Source organism: Lagopus muta, chromosome 13 (genome assembly GCF_023343835.1).
Source record: "Lagopus muta isolate bLagMut1 chromosome 13, bLagMut1 primary, whole genome shotgun sequence".
Classification (NCBI taxonomy): Eukaryota; Metazoa; Chordata; class Aves; order Galliformes; family Phasianidae; genus Lagopus; species Lagopus muta.
The window spans coordinates 9,299,130-9,317,659 of NC_064445.1; the positions used below are offsets into that span (position 1 = coordinate 9,299,130).

General features: G+C 45.6%; 1 protein-coding gene across 2 annotated transcripts in view; it reads left to right on the forward strand.

Moving 5' to 3' along the window:
• The first annotated feature begins 1,704 nt into the window (after positions 1-1,704).
• BRWD3 (bromodomain and WD repeat domain containing 3) overlaps positions 1,705-18,530 on the forward strand; it is a 51,790-nt gene continuing 34,964 nt past the window's right edge. The window contains exons 1-6 of one of the 2 annotated variants that reach the window (XM_048959979.1): positions 1,705-1,990; positions 2,082-2,140; positions 2,329-2,358; positions 2,561-2,620; positions 10,631-10,781; positions 13,171-13,269. In XM_048959979.1, coding sequence (XP_048815936.1) covers positions 1,954-1,990; positions 2,082-2,140; positions 2,329-2,358; positions 2,561-2,620; positions 10,631-10,781; positions 13,171-13,269 — 436 coding nt within the window. In that variant the 5' untranslated portion in view covers positions 1,705-1,953. The remainder of the gene's footprint in view (positions 1,991-2,081; positions 2,141-2,328; positions 2,359-2,560; positions 2,621-10,630; positions 10,782-13,170; positions 13,270-18,530) is intronic. The other variant, XM_048959980.1, reaches the window with a different exon arrangement.

An 18,530-nucleotide genomic window follows, 5' to 3' on the forward strand; every position in this document is an offset into this window, starting at 1 on the left:
CAGAGCTGAGGTAACAGCTTAGGAAGGTGGCTCCCTACATCTCTTTAAGTGATAACTATGAATCGGCCTTATAAAAAATTCTAAGAGCTATGATGGTAAGCAGGGATGCTTTATTTATTTATTTTGGCTATTTAAATTCTCGTTAGCAGCTTGAGAGCTTTGGAGGACAAAGAAGAAAATGAAGTCTATGCCTCAGCCAGCTAATCCAAGCGCCTGCCACAAACAACTTCCACACCTGTATTAAGATGTAGGTGAGGCAGGCAGAGCAGCTGGATGTCACACACCTGACTTGTTTCGGTACCCTGAAGCATCCTGAGAGCAGGCTGAGCTGCATCCTTGTGGTAACAGCAGGAAGAACTCCGAAATGGCACTCCACAGTGTCTAGTCATGCATATACACTATAAATATATGTGAAAATGAATTTATCCTTAATGTTTCAACTGCATCAATTTACTATGATTCAGCTCTTGGTATTCAAAGCATGAAGATCAGTTGTCTTAATCCTTTGTTTTTCAGTTATGACAGTGATTGTTACCCTGCAAAGAATCAGGAAATTCTAACACCAAACATCAGGTATTTATGGCAGCAAAACACAATTGTATATTAAGGAATGTTGACAATTCACTTAATATTTTAGCAAGTTATTGCTGAAGTGAAATACATTTCTGAAGCTTGGACAGGATACTTCTGGAAAAATTACTTGTTTCCCTCAAGAATGTCTATGGAGATCGATATTGCACAGAATTTTCTTTGAAGAGAACAGGTGCAGCATCATCCATGTCTTTATTTCCTGGACACTGGGAGGAAATAACTGTGATTCAGCTCCCGAAGCACTGGCTGTGAGCTAAGACGAGTGCAGGAGCTGGGCTCAACGATCCCTGTGGATCCCCTCCAACTCGGGCTCTTCTGTGATCCTATTTCTATGATCTTATTTCTCATCTATTTCTATGATGAGAAATACCCAATCTAGCAAAGCCACCGCAGCCCAATTCCTTCTCTACCACATTGCCTTGTCCCTGTGGTATACTGGGGACCACACAAGAGCAGCCACACCGAAATCCTGTGAGGTGCTGACAATGACAGGTGTCACGTACTGATGGCTGTCAGTTCCCATTTATGTTAATATGAGGGCACAGCCTGGGCATCTGGAATTGAACGCTGCCTTGAGGACCTTCGTGTTTACGGCAGACTTCTCATTTATGCTTTCACAAGGGTGCTCTGCAGGTGCCCAAACCCAGCATTCTGCCTGCAGCCCCTTTGTGTTTGTGGCAGTCAGTGTGAGGTGCGCAAGGACACCTCTGGGTATCCAAAATCCAGCACTTCCTGTGTTTTCGGAGGATTAAACAGATTCTTTTTCACAGAGGAGACAACTCCACGAGCACAACTGAAGTTTATTTCCTGCGCCCTCGGTTTGTTACACGCTGATAAAATCGAGTAAAACACTTCACCCGCCCTTTTTCTCTCGGCCAGGCCCTCCAGCAGAGCGGCCCTCGGCCCTCGCCCTGCCCCTTCCCACCCGCACGAACGCCGCTCAGCTTCGCCCTTCTCCCCGCGGCGGCGCTGGCACGGCTCCGTTTTCTCGCGCTTTCCACACGCACACCCGCAGGCCGCCGGGGCCCACAGGCCTCAGCGCGCCCTCCCCGCGCCCCGGCCCTCCGCCGCGCGTCACCGCCCGGCCCTTCCGCCCCGCCGCTTCCCCGCTGCCCGCAACCGCTCTGCACCGCCCTCGCGCGGCCGGCGGCGCTCCCTGCACCCAGCTCGGCGGTCGCCTTCTCCGGGCCGGGCTATCTATGGGGCGAACGGCGATGCCATGAAGCCGGCGGAGAACGGCAGCGGGGCGAACGCCGCGCACGGGCAGCGGGGCTCCTCCATGGGCGTTCGGCCGCTGTAGGAGCGCCGAGTGCGCGGGGCGCGATCCGCCACCTCCCCTCCCCCTCGGGCCTCCTGAGGAGGATGGCGACGGCGGCCGCCCCGACCCAGCTGGAAGCCGGTGGGTAGCGCTGGCCGCGGGGGCTCCGCCGCCGTCCGCCCGCTTTGTAACCGTGTCCCCTTCTCCCGTCCCCCTTCCTGTCCCGGCGCAGAGCTCTATTACCTGATCGCCAGGTTCCTGCAGTCCGGACCCTGCAAGAAATCCGCCCAGGTGAGCGGGGCTGCCGGCCGGGCCGGGAGGGAGGAAAAGGAACGGGACGGGACGGGGAGAGGAGCCGGGAAGGGAAGCAGAAGGGACGGGGCAGGTCGGCAGCGGGCGGGCGGGGGCTAGGGGGGCACGGCGCCGCGCTGCGGGCTCCGGACTCACGTCCTTTGTGTGCGTGCTGTGTGTGTCCCCAGGTGCTGGTGGAGGAGCTGGAGGAGCACCAGGTAAGGGACGGCGCTGCCCGGCCCGGCCCGGCCTCTCCCGGCACTGCGGGGCCGTGCAGCGCGGTGCGGTCGGGGCCGCGGTGCGGCCGGGCCGGGGGGCGCGGAGCGGAGCCGGCTGCTCTCGGCCGCCCGGGGAGGGGTCTGACCTCCGGCTCCGTCCCTCCTCCCGCTCTCTCTCTCTCTCCCCGTCTCCCTCCCGCAGCTGATCCCCCGGCGCCTGGACTGGCAGGGCAAGGAGCACCGCCGCAGCTTCGAGGACCTGGTGAGCCCCTCGCGCCGGCGGCTGCCCCGCGTCCCCGCCACACTCTGCGCTCCCCCCGCCCCGCCCGACGGCTTCGCCCCGCTGGCCCCAGGCCGCCACCGGGCCGGGGCAACGGGGGCACGGCGGGGTGGTGAAGCCGGGCTGGGTGAGGAGGGGAGGAGGGGGGGGTTGGTTAACAGGATGGGGGCGGTGGGGACGGCCGGGGGACTAACCGCGACGCGCTATTGTGGGGCCGGGGCGGGTTATCTGAGGGCACGTACCGGGGCCCGGCCTGGCGAATGGCGCCGCGCCTTACAAGCCGGAGCGGCGCGAGCGGCGATGTGAGGAGGCGGCTGATTGGCTCTGGCGCCGCAGAGGAACTGGTGGGGGTGGCAGGGGGCGCGGGGCCGGGAGCCGAGGGTCTGGCCCGGCCCGCGGGGCGCTGAGGGGGCGGGCGGCAAGCGCGGGCCGGGGGCGGCGGCGGGGGGTGCGAGCTGCGGGGCCGCCCCGCGGCGTTGGGCCTGCGGGCGCGGCCTGCGCCGGGCCCCGCTTGGGAAGCGTGGCGTTGAAAACACAAAAAGTCTGTGAGATAAATGTGGGGAGACCGGCGCGGGTGGGTCAAAGCCGCGTGGGTGCCCGCCGCTGAGGAAGGGCGGCTTTGCCTTGCGCCGGGGAAGGCGCGGCCGCTGAGGGCCGCAGAGAAAAGCGGCCCTATCGTCACTGCCCGCGGGTGACGGCTCTGGCACTGCAGCTGGCGGCTTGGCTGTAGCCCTATAACGCGCTGTGAGCGTCCCGCTCCGCACGCGGGGGGAGCTTCGTGCTCCCGCCCCGCAGAGCGCCGTGCTGGTGCGGGCTTTGAGAACGAGTGTTGTCCTGTAGCTTGCTATGCAGTTGGTTTTCCATTGTAGCACTATTTTAGGCGTTCAGGTGCAGGTGGGAGAGTTCCTGACATTGAGGTGAGACACTGGTGCTCCTGGCTTTCCCTTTCTGAAACATACAGAGAATTTAAGGTGATTGTGCTTTGTCATTCCTGTGATGGATAATTCTAGAGCTGTTTATTGAGTGAGCAGAAATGGAGTAAGTACTGCATTCAATAAATCTCAGTGCTGTGTGCGATTTTCCTAGAGCATCTGAAATCTAACAGGCCAGTTTGGGTTCAGACTGTGCCTGCATGCAGTGAAGGGTGCTAACAGCTGCAGTGTGAAAGCTGATTTCAGACTATTTTGCTTCATCAGTTGCACTGTGTCTGTTTTTCCACTTTGTTCTGTGAGGTGTGGCTAGGAAAGCGTTAAAGCCTTTTCTTCTGTGTTAGGTGCTGCTGCTGAAGATGTATGTTTTTAAGACTTTCAGAAGCAGGAAGCAAATTGGAGTAAAGTGAGGCTTGGAATTAATGGGAAGTTGCTTCTTGGAGCATAGAATTATCAAAGCCAAATATAAGATCTTTTTTTTCTTCTCTTTTAAGTTAATCAACAGTTATCCTTTTTTTTTCATCTCTTTTCTAGTTTTGTTTAGCTGGTTAACGTGATAAATCAGTTAGGAACAGGACCACGAGCTAATCATTACAGCAAGACAGGTTGATGCTATATGGGATGAGCTGAGCTTCAATTAATCCTCAGGCTGAAGCTTTTACTGTCAAGAATGTGGCAGGAAAGCCTTTTTCCCACTCTGCTTAGAGTTTGATGAATCTGGAATTTGGACCTTTGGATACATATGATTGTATATTAACCTGAACTACTTGACTTCTGTGCTAGCTAGATGTCTAGAATGTAATGTTTAGAACAAAGCTAGGGCTGTGGAGAAGAAAAAACTCTGAACTTAACTTTAATTATCTCACCTCATGAACAAAAAATTAATTACTGATGCTAGCAGTCAGGGATGGAGTGTTTTTCTACCCATTTCTCTTGTTTGACCACTGAGAAGCAGAAAGGCAATCAGTTACAATCTTTGCCTTGTGTTGCAACTGCACTGGGCAGGCAGGCCTGAGATAATTGAGCAAAATGAGAGATTTGCAAACCCGGAGAAGTTAGGTTAGTTTGCTTGTTTGCCCAATATTCTGCTCTCGCAAATCTGACAAAGACTTTATTGTCCTAATTGCTGATGTTTTTCTATTCTCTGTCTGACTGTTTAGTCTAGAGCTGGTATTTTTGCAAGAATGTGTTGATGCTCTTGTTTTAGAGTGTGCTATTGCTCTGAGTTCTTTCTGAAATGATAAAGATGGAACAACCAAATCACCTAGCAGGTGGCTTTTATCTAGTTAATGTTTACTCCCACCTCCCTCAAGCTTTCAGTCAAGATCCGAAATCTCTCTGTTAAGAGATTTCTTTCTTATTTGAACTTAATCCTTCACTTTACATGTCAGGCACTCTCAGGCATGAGAATAGTTGAAGATACACTCATAAGTACTGTATCTGGTGAGCGAAGCCACACAGAGAACATGAGCATGTTCTGCATTTGTGTTCCCTTTGTGTTTCCTGCTTCTTTCCACTTTGGAGCACTTTTTATGTGCAACATGTGGCTGCCTGTCTAGCAGGTGTGCTCCAAAGGTCTGCCTGCTCCAAGCGGTTTTTACTTTGCTATTGGCTGCTGGTGGTCTTGGGACATGAAACATGCTTGTAAAGGGGAGGGTCCTCACTTCCATTATGAAGGTCTTAGGTATGTTGAACTTGCATGCAATTAGTACTTCTATTTTAAATTAACCACAGCAGCTTAAGGTACAGCCAGCTGCCGAGCAGACGAGTTGAGCTGAGCTGCTTTAGATTATCAGAGCAGTCTCCAGTGGGCAGTTTTTGGAAATTATTTTTGTTTATTCCTGATAAAAATGACTTTTCTGGTTTTCAAGAACTTTCTGAAGGACTGTCTATGCTGGCAAAGGCTGTTTTGTTCTTTGTGCTGAAGTTGAGCTTAATTTTAGGAAAAACAGAACATCAGCTGTTGTTGGACGGTGTCTCTGAGTGGAGAATTTGTATCTGTGGATGGCTGCACTAGTATGGAACAGCTTATGGGATTTGGCTTTGGGTTTCTGCCTCGTCCATCTGCATTGATTTAAAACTAGCTGTGAATCTGAGGTGCCGTTATTTATAGCTATTGCCAATCCCAGCATTAGCAGCAGAGAGGTGGTGTGGTTTTGTCACCTCAGGAAAATGTCATCTGCTATATGATAGTTCCAACCCACTCTCCCTGAGGAAATAATGATAATGGCTTTTGAATTTCTGTGTATATGCATATTGTTGACGTCTTATGAAAGTCCAGTATCTGAGGTTTCTTTTGTTGAGATTCCATATTTGAGGTCTTGAGTAATTTCCTGCTTGCTCAGCTGTCTTGGTCCTCTGGTCTCCTCTGCTGCTTTTTGATGGAGTTGTCAATTGATTCTTAATTGATTGTTATTTTGGCAAATGAGAGCAGCATGGTGCGGCTGCCTGGAGGTCAGAAATCTGCTGCTGTGCACGGCTGCCTGCTTGCCCCAGGACCTGGTGGGAAGGGGCCTTCCAAGGCCCACGTTGTTCTCTGCCTTCCCTCCGCTGTGCAGCTTTTGCGTCAGATGGAGTTGGTGCTTTGAAGCTGTGTTTCTCTAGGCTTCCCCGAAGAGGCGTTTCAGAGCTATCTCGTTCCAGACTCTGGGAACACAGGCATCTCATTATAAGTAGTAATCACAATGAGTTGGCTTTTTGTTTGCTTGTTTCCTGTTTATTGAACTGTTCTTGGGAGGAGAAACTGTCAGCAGTAATTCCAGGGGATTTTGTTTGTTTGTTTCGGGGATCAGCAAGCCTCTTGCCTGTGTCTTAGCTGCCCAGTGAGGACTCTTTTCTTAGCAGTCTGAGATTATGTCGTAATACTTCCAACATCAGGAGCATAAACAGGTTTAGAGGTATGACTTTCTTCTAGCCCTTACGTGACTTCAGCAATAGTTCCTTATTTGCAGCTGCTTATCTGTGTAGCAGCATATTTGCATATTAGTTCAAGCTGTTGTGATGAAGTTCACTTGGAGCTGTTTACATGGAGTTTTTAGGACATACTGGCTTTGCTTGATTGCTCGAGTTTAGGTCTGCAAGACCTGCAAAGTTGGTTATTGGAAAGCATTTCTGCGGTGCTCTGATATTTTCACCTGTATAGGACTGTTTCATATAAAGGCAACAGCCATTTTTATCATTTATCTCAGTATGTCTGTAGAACTGGCTCTCACTTAGCATGCCTTCAGCTCTTCTGAGTTATTTTAAAACAGTCCTTTAAAAGCTCCTTGTTTAGCATGTTTTTGGCCTGTCTTGCTAGTTTCCTGCTGTTTTTTTTCTAATTTGTATTTATTTTTCAAAAATAGTTTTTAATATTCTAAAGATATTTTCTAATGCACTTGAGGAGGTGATAATATGCTTACTGCTGTTTAATTTTGGCATCCCACTTTTGCCACACAGCAAATGTGGCTGTAGCTGACGTTAAGCTTTGCCTTTTTCTGTCCTTCTTTGAATGCAAATGTGATCTGGGAGGCTTCATTTTTCTCAGCCATACGTTTGCAGCTTTACAATTTGGGGTGATTTTTAAAATCAATGTGCAGCTCTCATGCAGAGGTGAGAGACAGGAACTTCGTTTCAAGTTTTTTTGGGAACCTGAAAACAAAATTCCTTGTTCTGCTCCAGGCTGCAGTTTAAGCGTTTTAGTTGGAAGTTACTATGGAAAAAAATCTCCATGAGAATTTACTTCTACTGCTGTCTGCCTGCGTAGCTGTTTGGTAGTAACAATATTAATATACAGATTAGGGGCCACTTAGGCTGCTGTGGTTTGTAGAAACGTGTAAATGACAGGGGAAGGAGAGCCACGCAGCCTTTCTTCTTTAGTGTGGTATGGTTCTGATTGCAGGTGGCGGAGCTGATGGGCAGGGCGTGTTAATAAAGAGAGCGATCACTTTGATACGTGGCCAGTCTGTGCAATATGCTCCACATGAAATGTTGCTGAGGAAAGTTTACAGTCTAATAAAACTGAGCGCTGAGATCTGGCAGCTCCCTGGTGCTGGGTTAGCTCTGGCTCCGTGCTGGGTTCACCAACTTTCCTGGTCTGGCAGGGAGCAGCCAGATGTCTGTGTCCTGAGCTGCTTAGCGTCTCGGCCACCCAGACAAATCACCGCCAGGCATCTACAGATAGCTGCCACATGCTCGGGGTTCTGGCACATCCATCTTTGATCTTTGAGTGCTGGCAGGTCTGCAGATGTGCTGGTGCTCACTCCCTTTGCTGTTCTGTAAAAAACAAAAACAAAAAAAAAAAAAAACCAAAAAAACCCAAAAAACAACAACTGCCTTAAAGGTCTTTATGCAAGCAAGTAGCATTCCATTTCTGAATAGATGTACTGAGTCAGTCAGTTCTTGCTGAATAACGTGTGCTTTGTGTTAGTAGAGCCAGGCTCTGTCTCCACAGTAGGATATCTGCTGCCAGGCTTAATCCAACACCTCTCTCCAGACATAGAATAGCAGCAAGGCTTCAAACAGTGTGTTCCTGAGTGAAAAGGGATGTGTTTCGCTGTGTTACGCTGAGAGAATGTTCGGCCTTTCTGAAAGGTTTCCAGAGAGAGGAGGATTTCTGCTCTAAAATTGAAATGAAAGTTTTTTCTGCTTTTGGATTGGTTACCAGCTCTCTTTTAATCACTGGAGCTTGAATAACTGCTAGAATTGATAGCTGTTGACTGAGAAACATGCTACTAACTATCAGAGCTGTAAAAGAGCATTTCGCACTCTGAATTTAATATATTGCATATTTTCTCCTTAGATTGCTTTTGTTTCAGATCCTTCCCTTACATAGTGAAGAGAGGCTAGCACACGATAACAAAGCCTTTTTTACTCTATGTCTGTATATGTGTGTATATATATATATAAATTATATTTATAATTTACAAACAGCTAAGAATGACAAACAAATAGAAAAGTTCACATAATCCTTGTATCTCATTTTGGCTACTGTTATATCATGTAGTTTCCAACTATTGTCAATTTATAACTATATCCTGGACCTCACTGTCCGCACAATTGGGTACTGATATCATTTTGAACCTGTATGGTTTTGGGGAAAAAAAAGTTTGGCTGCAGAAGCTGCTCAGAATAGGGTGACATTTGTGGTACGGGGCATTCATTCCTTAATGCTCATAGTAAGAAAATTAATGATGTGGGCCTTTGTTAATGTAGTTATCAAGTTTATATTTCTTGCAGAATTACAAAGCCCAGGGCTTTGGAGGAGCTTGCCTTTCTGCTTTGCCTTGCAGATCTTTGGCACGCAGTGACTGAGAGGTTGCGTGGTGAAGCCTTACTCTTCTGTAAGAGTTTCCATTCAGATTGGGAGTGTTTGAGTGAATTCAATTAAATAGTACCTTGTCTGGGTCATTAGAAAAGGCTGTGATTTGTTTGGTTAAAATCTCACTCGTGCTGTGGGACGACGCTGATCCTGCCTGCGCTGCGGTGGTGACATTGTACAACATGACTCACTGCTCTGGGCCCCGTAGCACCACTGCTGCTGCCCAATTGGAATGAACCATTTCCCAATGACATGTGGTAATAACGCCAGTGATGACACAGCTCAACCAGTAGTGTTTTGGCAGAACACCTCAATTAAGTGGTTGTCTGTTCCTCTTTTCAGCTGCCTGCCGCTCCCTCTGCTGTTCTGGGGCATTCTCTCATGGGTGTAGGTGAAGAGAGTAGCCAGACCTGTCTGGTGATGCTCTGCTGTTAAAGGAAGTGGTTCTCTCCTTTCCACCAGCTTTGGTGGAAAGCTCTTCCATCAGCTTGTCTGAATCACAGTCAGCTCTGCAGAGTGCCTTTCCCTTCTGTGGGTTGAATGTTCTCTGAGCCTGGGGAGCCGAAACAGTTTGCAGTGTGATAGATGAGCGCTGGGGCTGATGCCAAGGGAAACTATATCGAGTAGTCAAGCTGGGCAAAAACTTGTCCTGCACTTTGGGAAGGGACCTGCGTTGCTGAAGAGTGCTTAGAGCTCCTCACCAGTGTTGGGTACGACTGGACACAGCTGCAGTGTTCTGGTGGGTGTGTGCATACACATGTGCCTGCTGCTGTTTCTTTACAATGAATGCTGTTCTGGCCTTTTCAGGTTGGCTTTAGTATTACTTGGCATTAGCTTGTGGCTTGGGGAAAAAAAAAAAAGCTCTTTTAGTATCATCTTATTCTTCATAATGTTGCAACAGATACAGCAATTGCAAATAGTTCTAGTTCAGTGTTTTCTCAGTCTTCAATCACAGGTACCAACGAGTTGAAAGGCTGGCTGTTGTTGATCTTAGAAAAGAAGTGGTCGTAGCTCTACATCCTGGGTTGAAGGAGTCAAATGAACTCTGATGTTGCATATTTTTGTTGGCAGCTGGTGGGTGTAGTAGTAGTCAGGCAGCTGCAGAGCACTCTAGACATGGCAGCAAAGCTTATTTGCTGTTTGGACAGACTGTTGGGGAAGCTATCATATCCCCATAGAAAACAGTCTCTGTCTAAAGCAGAAAAGGAGGAATGATTTCTCGGGATAACTAATTAGGAGCTGGCAAATGTGGGTCTTAAAGTTACTATTCCTAGCAATTAGAAAATAAGGACTGTGTATTGCTCTAAGCATAATATGTAGGGTTTTCAGGCTTTGTACATGCACTTCTTACAGTGATGTAAGGCCAGGGTTTTTCAACTAAGCAAAACATAGTGCATGTGAGAAGAATGAATTGAAGGGTAAAACAGACTGGAGAAGCCCCCAGGCAATACTTCATTTGATCAGACCAATGCAGTGAGAATGCTGTGTTTCTAGGATCTTTTGTTTGTTATTAAAGAACGTTCTAAATTACTACTCTGGCTGTTATTACCTTGATTTTTCTAGTCTGACTTATTCCACATTCTGTGACATGTTAAAAGATATTTTAGGTATAATTAATTTTGAGGACACTTTCACCATCTTCATTTTAGAAATCATTTAAGTAACTAATTTTAATATTTGAATAGGAATTAAAAAAAACAACAAAAAACTAGCAGAAGCAAAAATGAGCCGATTTTCAGATACCTGTGTTATCTGTATGTTTAGGTGGCTGTCAATGCACACATCCCTCCGGATTATCTTCTTAGGATCTGTGAGAGACTCGGGCCACTTTTAGACAAGGAAATCCCACAGAGCGTCTTAGGTGTGCAGACCTTGCTGGGAGTTGGGCGGCAATCTCTGTTAAGGGCAGCAAAAGGTAAGATTTTCAGTTTATGTCTGTCTGCATTTTGTTTTGAGGAACGAAACCTTTTGTTTCAATCCATATTGTGTTATCTGTATCTGTTTGTGTAAACCCTGGTTTATCTTCTCTGCTTTTCAGCTCCTGCTTACTTATTGTGGTCTTGCTAAAACACAGTTATTGCTGGCCCTGTTATTGTGTCTTTGGTTGGGAATGCCATCTCTGTGTCTATTATTGCCTTATCTTGTTACTTCTCCTTTCCTTCCCCAGCTTGTTGGACTGGTATTTGTGTCAACAGTGTGATGAACTGGATTAGAGATTTGACCCACCTGAAAAATACCCATATTTTTCCAAATGCATAAACGTGTGCGTGTGTCTGAAATAACCTACCACAGTATATATTTTGCTGGGCTATCTTTCAAACTGTTGTATTCCTTTATTTGATTGTCTGGCTGTACAGACAGGTTGAAGGGTAGGGTGGCATTTGGGACAGCAGTTAGAGGGTTGGAGAAAGTGAGCCATTCTTTGGTGATAGTTTCCTGCTTGTCCTTGCTTGAAGTTAATTTGAACAAAATCCCCTGTTCCCTTCTTGAATAGGACACCAGTCTAGTCCTTCTGAAAAACTGCTCTGCTTGAGACAGTGATCCTGAAAGCACACTTTTGTGTTATAACTAAGCAGATCTGAGAGCCATTTGCTATTGAAAAGAGTGGTTCCTCCCTTCCCTCCTCCCTGCCACTTCTCCCCTGTAGGAGCCAGAACTTGTCTGATCCTATGATGTGCTGATTCACAGCTGAACTGTTGCAAAACTTGGTATTGCTATGGTAAGTACTGAATTAAATGAGCTCGTGGATCAGAGTGCTGGAGGTGACAAAGGAGCATCCTCCTGAGAGAAGAGCCGGGGTGGAGAGCTGCACCTTCCTGTGTCAGTGGCAATTGAGCACTAAATTTTCTGCATGTGAAGTCAGACTCAGATGCATAACCAGGATGGTAGCTTCTTGCTAATCCATTTGATGTCACCTGGTGGATGTGGGGTCTGCAATCACTCATCCAAAGTTTGGGGGTGAACAGCTTTGTTATACCTGGAGAACTTCAGATTTGCAGGGAGGTTTGCAGCAAAACATTTCTTCATTTCACATTGCTTTGCATCTTAGAAGAAAACGTGGAAAAGAACGTATCTATGCTAAGAGCTGGTCTCTGGGTTAATTAGGGAACAGAGGCTAGATGAATTGCTGACGTATAGGGCTTTTTAAGTGACATCTTCATTGGAAAGAGAATTCTGCTGGACTTATGATGGGATTTTTTCCTTCAGGAAAAGAGCTGCTGTGACACTGCAATTCGGTGTGCACTCGCTAGCGTGGGACAGTGTACCTTTTCAAAATTGACACATATGGGTTGGTTGTTTTTACTCTTAGTTGTGCTTCAGTATGAAGCTTCATTTACTGTTAGCATTCGCAGTTATTTTGATCAATTTGAGGAAGTTTAAGTGCTGCTTTTAAGGTGCAACATCAGAATGCTCTGTGGCACAGTTTGGACTGTAATAGAGGGTGCTCTCAGGAGTCTTCTTGAGTCACGTAACCCTGTACACAGCGTGTTCAGAGATCAAGGTGCTGATACATGGACCTACCAATCTGTGGCACTGTCCTTCTCTTTCAGCTCTTATTCACTGTGGCAGCTCGTTTCTCCCCTCCAGATGGCCAGAAATGGAAGAAGTCCAGGTCTAATTTCTGAGGCTCTCTGAACAGTCTCAGAAAAATTGCTATTGTTCTGGAGAGAAGGCTCTCTGAGGCCAGTTGGCAGCATGTAGCTGGAGTGCCTTTAAAGAAAACAGTCTTCATTTTAATAGCTCCTTTTGGGGGGGAGGGGCACAGGGGTGCAGAGGAGTATCTGAAGATAGGGCACATTGCCACCAATTGCAAGAAAACAGATTTATTGAAAAAAATTTCCCTTCTCCTCTTTTCAGGGAAAAAATGTATGTGAGCATATTCTCAAATGTACAGTTTGTAAGGAGAGATCTTGTAGGTGTTAGGATTCCAAAAAGGCTAAAATCACACCAGAATTCATGTTGCTTTAATACAGTGTGCACCTACTTTTTTTGTTCTCTTTTTCTTACCAGCAGATTAGAAACTATTCACCAAAATGAAGCAAAAACAAGCTAAAAACATTTATGGTCATATTGCTTAGGAATGAGAAATCAGCTTAACAGCCTCCCCCAATTACATTTCTGACAAACTACTCAAAAAGATGAATTTTACTTTTCCATGAGAACAGTTGAGCCTGGAGGCTGAGAAATGACAGACAAGGGTGCTGGGAATGCTGCTTGATGCTGTTGCTTCTGGGAAGAATAGGTCAGTTAGGCCTGGCTTGGCTGATCATTTCTTTAACCTGCTGTTAATCTTTCCCATACAGATTTCAGACACACACTATGGAAGGGATCAGCATTTGCAGCTCTTCACAGAGGCCGGCCTCCCGAACTACCTGTAAATTATGGGAAACCACCAAACGTGGGTGAGTTTTGAAACATAAATGAGGTGGTTTTGCCTTCTCTGTGTTTTTATTAATATTCCATCTTAAAGTTAACTCTTTCTGGTTGAATTGCTAATTTGGGTTTTCACAGAATCACAGAATGGCCAGGGTTGGAAGGGACCTCAAGGATCATGAATCTCCAACCCCCTGCCACATGCAGGGCCACCAACCTCCACATTTAATACCAGACCAGGCTGCCCAGGGCCCCATCCAATCTGGCCTTGAACACCTCCAGGGATGGGGCATCCACAACCTCTCTGGGCAGCTGTTCCAGCACCTCACCACTCTCTCCGTAAAGAATTTCCCCCTGACATCCAACCTAAATCTCCCTTCCTTCAACTTAAAACCATTTCCCCTTGTCCTGCTGTTATCTACCCTTTCAAAGAGTTGATTCCCCTCCTGTTTGTAGGCTCCCTTTAGATACTGAAAGGCTGCAATGAGGTCACCCCGCAGCCTTTTTTTCTCCAGGCTGAACAAGCCCAGCTCCCTCAGCCTGTCTTTGTAGGGGAGGTGCTCCAGTGCCCTGATCATCTTCATGGCCCTCCTCTGGACCCTCTCCAACAGTACTGTGGGCTCCACACTTGGACGCAGTTCTCCAGATGGGGCCTCACAAGAGCAGAGCAGAGGGGGACAATCACCTCCCTGTCCCTGCTGGCCACCCCTCTTCTGATGGAGCCCAGGATACAATTTGCCTTCTGAGCAGCAAGGGCACACTGCTGGCTTATGTTATCATTAATGTTTTTATTAGTGGCTTTTTTAAGATGTCACCATTAATTAATCTAAAAAACAATCCTCACTGGCAATCAAATAATTGTTTTTGCACTCTTCTGGCTTCAGCCTTCTATAATATATGTACACATGTTTAGGTAGAAATAGGCTTTGATCTGTTATGATACACCCATGTAAAAAGTGCATATGCCCATATGATTGAAAAGGCATGGTCAGAGGAGCATGTAGACAATCTTTCATTCAAGATCTTTAGCTGGAATAAAGCACCTGGTTCCCAGATAACTTTTATCTCAAGAATTCATTTTAGTTCAATTATGACAGAAAGCAGACTACTTGCAGCATCCTTCTACATAAAAGGAAATAATCACCGAACCAGCGCTTGTATTTGCTTTCAGTTGGATAAAGAACTTGTATAGAACTCGGATGTATGTGTGCATTCAGCTTATTTATCATCACAGAGCTCTGTTTTGCTTAAACTGAAACCTCTTTTCCTAGTATGGTCCGAATTTTCATTAACTGTTTTTGCAGCAAGCAAATTTGATTCTTACAGGCATAAATATAAGTCCTGTCTGTCATGATTTCTTTTCATATTAGGGTATTTTATTTATGATTACCATGTGAATTTTTGTGAAGATATATGGACTTCCCCTGATTTGTTAGGGGATTTATTCATGTGCATTTCTCTTATCTGTTGAGTGGAAATCTCTAATGGGAAGTCTCTGTTGAACTCCATCCAACTGGCATGATTAATTTAACTTAAAAATCAGAAAACTGAGTACTAAGGATACTGTTTTTCTTTTCTTTTTTTTTTTTTTTTCCCCTCTTTTTTCCTGACCACAATCCTTGTTTAATCTCTGAAAATAATTTATTTTTTTTTAAAGGAGATTCCATTCTCCTTCCCAGCCATTTCTCCTCTAGAGATGCAGGGATCATGGTGACAATCTTCTGCTTCTACAACGTCTGTTCCTTTGTTTATGTTTCTGCATTTTCTCACTGTCTCTCCTTACTAAAAATTAACCTTTGTCTGACGTAAAAGTGACAAAGTCAAGGCTGCTTGTGGTTGAAACCAGTGGCACACTTTGCATAAGGTCTGTGGTGTTCCAGCAACAGTGACAGAAGAGTGAAGTTAATATGGATCACCTGTATGAAAAATAAATGAATATTTGCCTAGAGCTTGTTCATAATTAACTATTACCTTAGTACTTTTCCTGCTTTTGCCAGGTGATTTGAGCTATACTGTCACTTAAAAAAGAAGGAACTATTTCCATATATTGGTAGCGTTACTTCTGTGCATATCTCTGTATTTATTGTTTTAGACTGGTTCTGAATTTACTTGAAAATTAGCACTTAAGTTGGTGGACTGTTAATAAGCTGGATTATAGGTTGACTGCATAACCTCAATCTTTGTAGAAATTGTATTTCCATAAGGGGTTCTGGATCAATACTTCAGAAGGAGCTTTTTGGAATACTTGGTGTTACTGATGAAGCATAGTGGTGTATTGGACTTCAGCACTGTCATGCTATCATGACAAAGGTCTCTGCTACTTGCTTGGTATCTGTTTAATGACTTGGAGAACAGAATGTTTTCTTGTTTCTGATATTTTCCCACAAACTGCTATTAAGAAATACAGAAGTGTTGTGTGGAAATGAGTCTTTATAGCCAGGAGTTCCTTTTTGTAAATACCAGTTTCTAGAAGAATATGGTCCTTCTTGGAGTAGATATATCAACTACCAGTTAGAGAGAAAAGTATGGGCAAAGTTTAAAAATGCAGAGATGTCCTGTTGTAAAGGTGTACAGGAGACAAAAGCTTGGTTCTGGTGTTCCCAATGGCTGTACCTGAATCGAGTGTCAAAAAATTCTTCTGTGTGGATTTGTGCAAAATTGAGTGGGATTTTTGTTTTGGTGAGTGGTGCTGCAGTGTCCATGTCTGCTTTTAAAATGCTAAACAAAGAAGTACAAGCAGGCTCTTTAATATTTCAGCATGGTTGTGAATTCCTGTGCTATGCTGACTTAACATGGGACGGCCTGGGGCAGTCAGATGGGGACAGCCTGGAGGTTTCTGGAAATACTTGCTAAAGTGCTGGAAGTAGTTGTGCTGAAGGAATGGGTGCCCAGCATCACGTGCAGTTGTGAAATTAAACTACTGTGCAATTGCCTGTGCAGATAGTTAACTCAGGTGTAGAAATAGTGGGTAGAAGAATTCTTATATCGTTTCCATTCTTGTGATAAAGATTTAAGCTTGCTGCCAGCAGGGTATCGTGGTGAACTTGGTAAGCGTGGCCTTTCAGACTGTTTCTTTGCTGGTTTTGTGCTAACGGTATCTTTGGGACTGAATGAAGTTGCACGAAGTCAGCAGCTCTGAAAGCCAGAATGCTTTGTTTCTGTGCTTTTAGCAGGTCTGGCTGTCTTGGTGACACATTTTCTCTTTGAGAAAGTATTTGGCATGTCTGAGCCAACTGCACGTGTTTCCCAGTGTCCATGTGAAATCCAGGCTCAAGATGCCTCTCTTCTGCACACTTTGAGAGGTGCCCAGCCTTCAGGCCTGATGTTACATTTGTCTTGTTATCTCTAGCAGTACAGACTGCCACTTACAAATTACTGTTTTACAGTGCATTTGAGTCCCCTGCACTCACTGCAGTGATGCCTGTACTTGCACTGGAAGTGCAGGCTTTTTTGGAAGTGTGTGTGTGTGTGTGTGTGTGTGTGTATTCAAGGACCAAGGGCTGTGAGAAGCAGAGAAATGTTTTACTGCACAGCACCCCAAGCTAATGCTGCGGGTTGGTGCTTCTGTAAGCCAGGGCTTTCCCTAGCTCAAGGAGTCAGGAGCCCACATCCCCACCAGTGTGCTGCAAGAAGGATCGCGTAACCTGGATTCGTTTCTGAGGTCAGCAATCTCTCCTTACCGAAGGGAGAGTGTGCCAAGTTCTGTGTGGCAGTAGGGAGTGTTTTGGAGATCAAGAAGGTTGTGAGTAAGGAATGTTTTGGCTGGTGAAAGGCTATCAGCAGCAGTGAGGTTTGTGGCATCTCTGCACATGGGTAGCAGTCATGTTAACAGCTGGAAGAGCAGAACTTCATCTGAGAAAGCAGTTCTGTTTGCAGGAGAAAATAGCTTCATTTCTTAAAAAGAAGACTGGATATGCTCACTGTTAATATCACGTAACATCAAGACAGTTTTGAAACCTTTTCTTAGGAGTAAATAGTGAGGGGAAGGAGAGCGAAGCTGGCAGCTGTTAGGCCTAGTACGGCACCAAGTGCTGCAGCATTTTAGATGTGTTTCCCAAAGTTTTTAGGGGTGCTATTTTGCTAATTCTACCCGTGGGAATCAGGTTTTTTTTGATGATTTTAGACTTCGAGTATAATAACTTTATAGTAACAAAGAAGACAGATTTCCCAGGGCTCTTTATCCTGTACTTAGGTATTATTCCCATTAATCTTCTACCAAAAGATAGAAGAACTAGATTTGTGCATGGTTTGTTGTTGTTTTCTGATGTATGTATGAGAGCTCCTTTGAAGGCAGTGAGAGTTTATGAAGTGTGGGTGGACTAAGATCTCAGTGATGGCTTTGTGTGTGAGGTAGACATTTCTGGTTTACACTTAGCTTTTTTGCAGTGAGAATCAGGTGTGTTGAAAGCTTCCTTTTTGTTCTAAGATGCACTTGTGCCTGGCTGCTGTTACACTTCGTGCACGGTGTGTCCTTTGTGTGAGTGACAGCAATGAGCAGTGCTGCATTTCCAGAAGAAAACACTGCGGTGCACAGAAGGTATTGTCATTATTGGGAATATATTGAAATACAGTTGCACCGTTTTCATTCACGCTTTAAAAGTGTGTGTGTGTGTTTGTGTGTGTGTGGTTAAAAATGTTCAAAGCCATCTGAAATTGTTTCAAGGCAGGTGGGCTGTTACTGTGTGTTTGTATGCTCTGAAAGGCAAAGCAGAATTACTGTGTTGCTCTCCGCTTTGCTCTAACAACTCTCCAGCCGTGGGTGAGGGGAACTGTAATGTTTTTAAGAAGTTAGGTGTTAAGCTGGTTTGTCTGAGCAATATATTAAAATAATGCATAGGTGAAGCAAAAGGTACCATTTTACTGCATTTATCACAAAGGGATCTCTGTTCCCTTCTGTATGAGGTGGGCAAATCTTCATTTCTACTTTGCTAAGGGAGGCAGTTTCTATATAATGTAGCAGTTCCTATATAATATCAGGTATTGCTTGAATAGTAGTTAGATAGTAAATTAATTCGGCTTAGTGTGTTTTACTTCTTTAGCACTGCTGTGTATGTGTTTTTGCATGAAAAACAAATATTGACTGAAGATAAGGTCATGGTGGGAGTCTGATTCTTTTCAAGCACAGACTTCTTTCATGCTACTGTGCCTTTTTTCTAATATGTAGCTTTTTTTTGTTGCCTTCAATTATTAAAAATAGCCCAAGTTTCAGGGCACAAAACTGAGAAACAAAAATACCTTCTGTAAACCCGGATCAATTCATTTTCTGCCCTGCTTATCTCTCTGCTGTGTT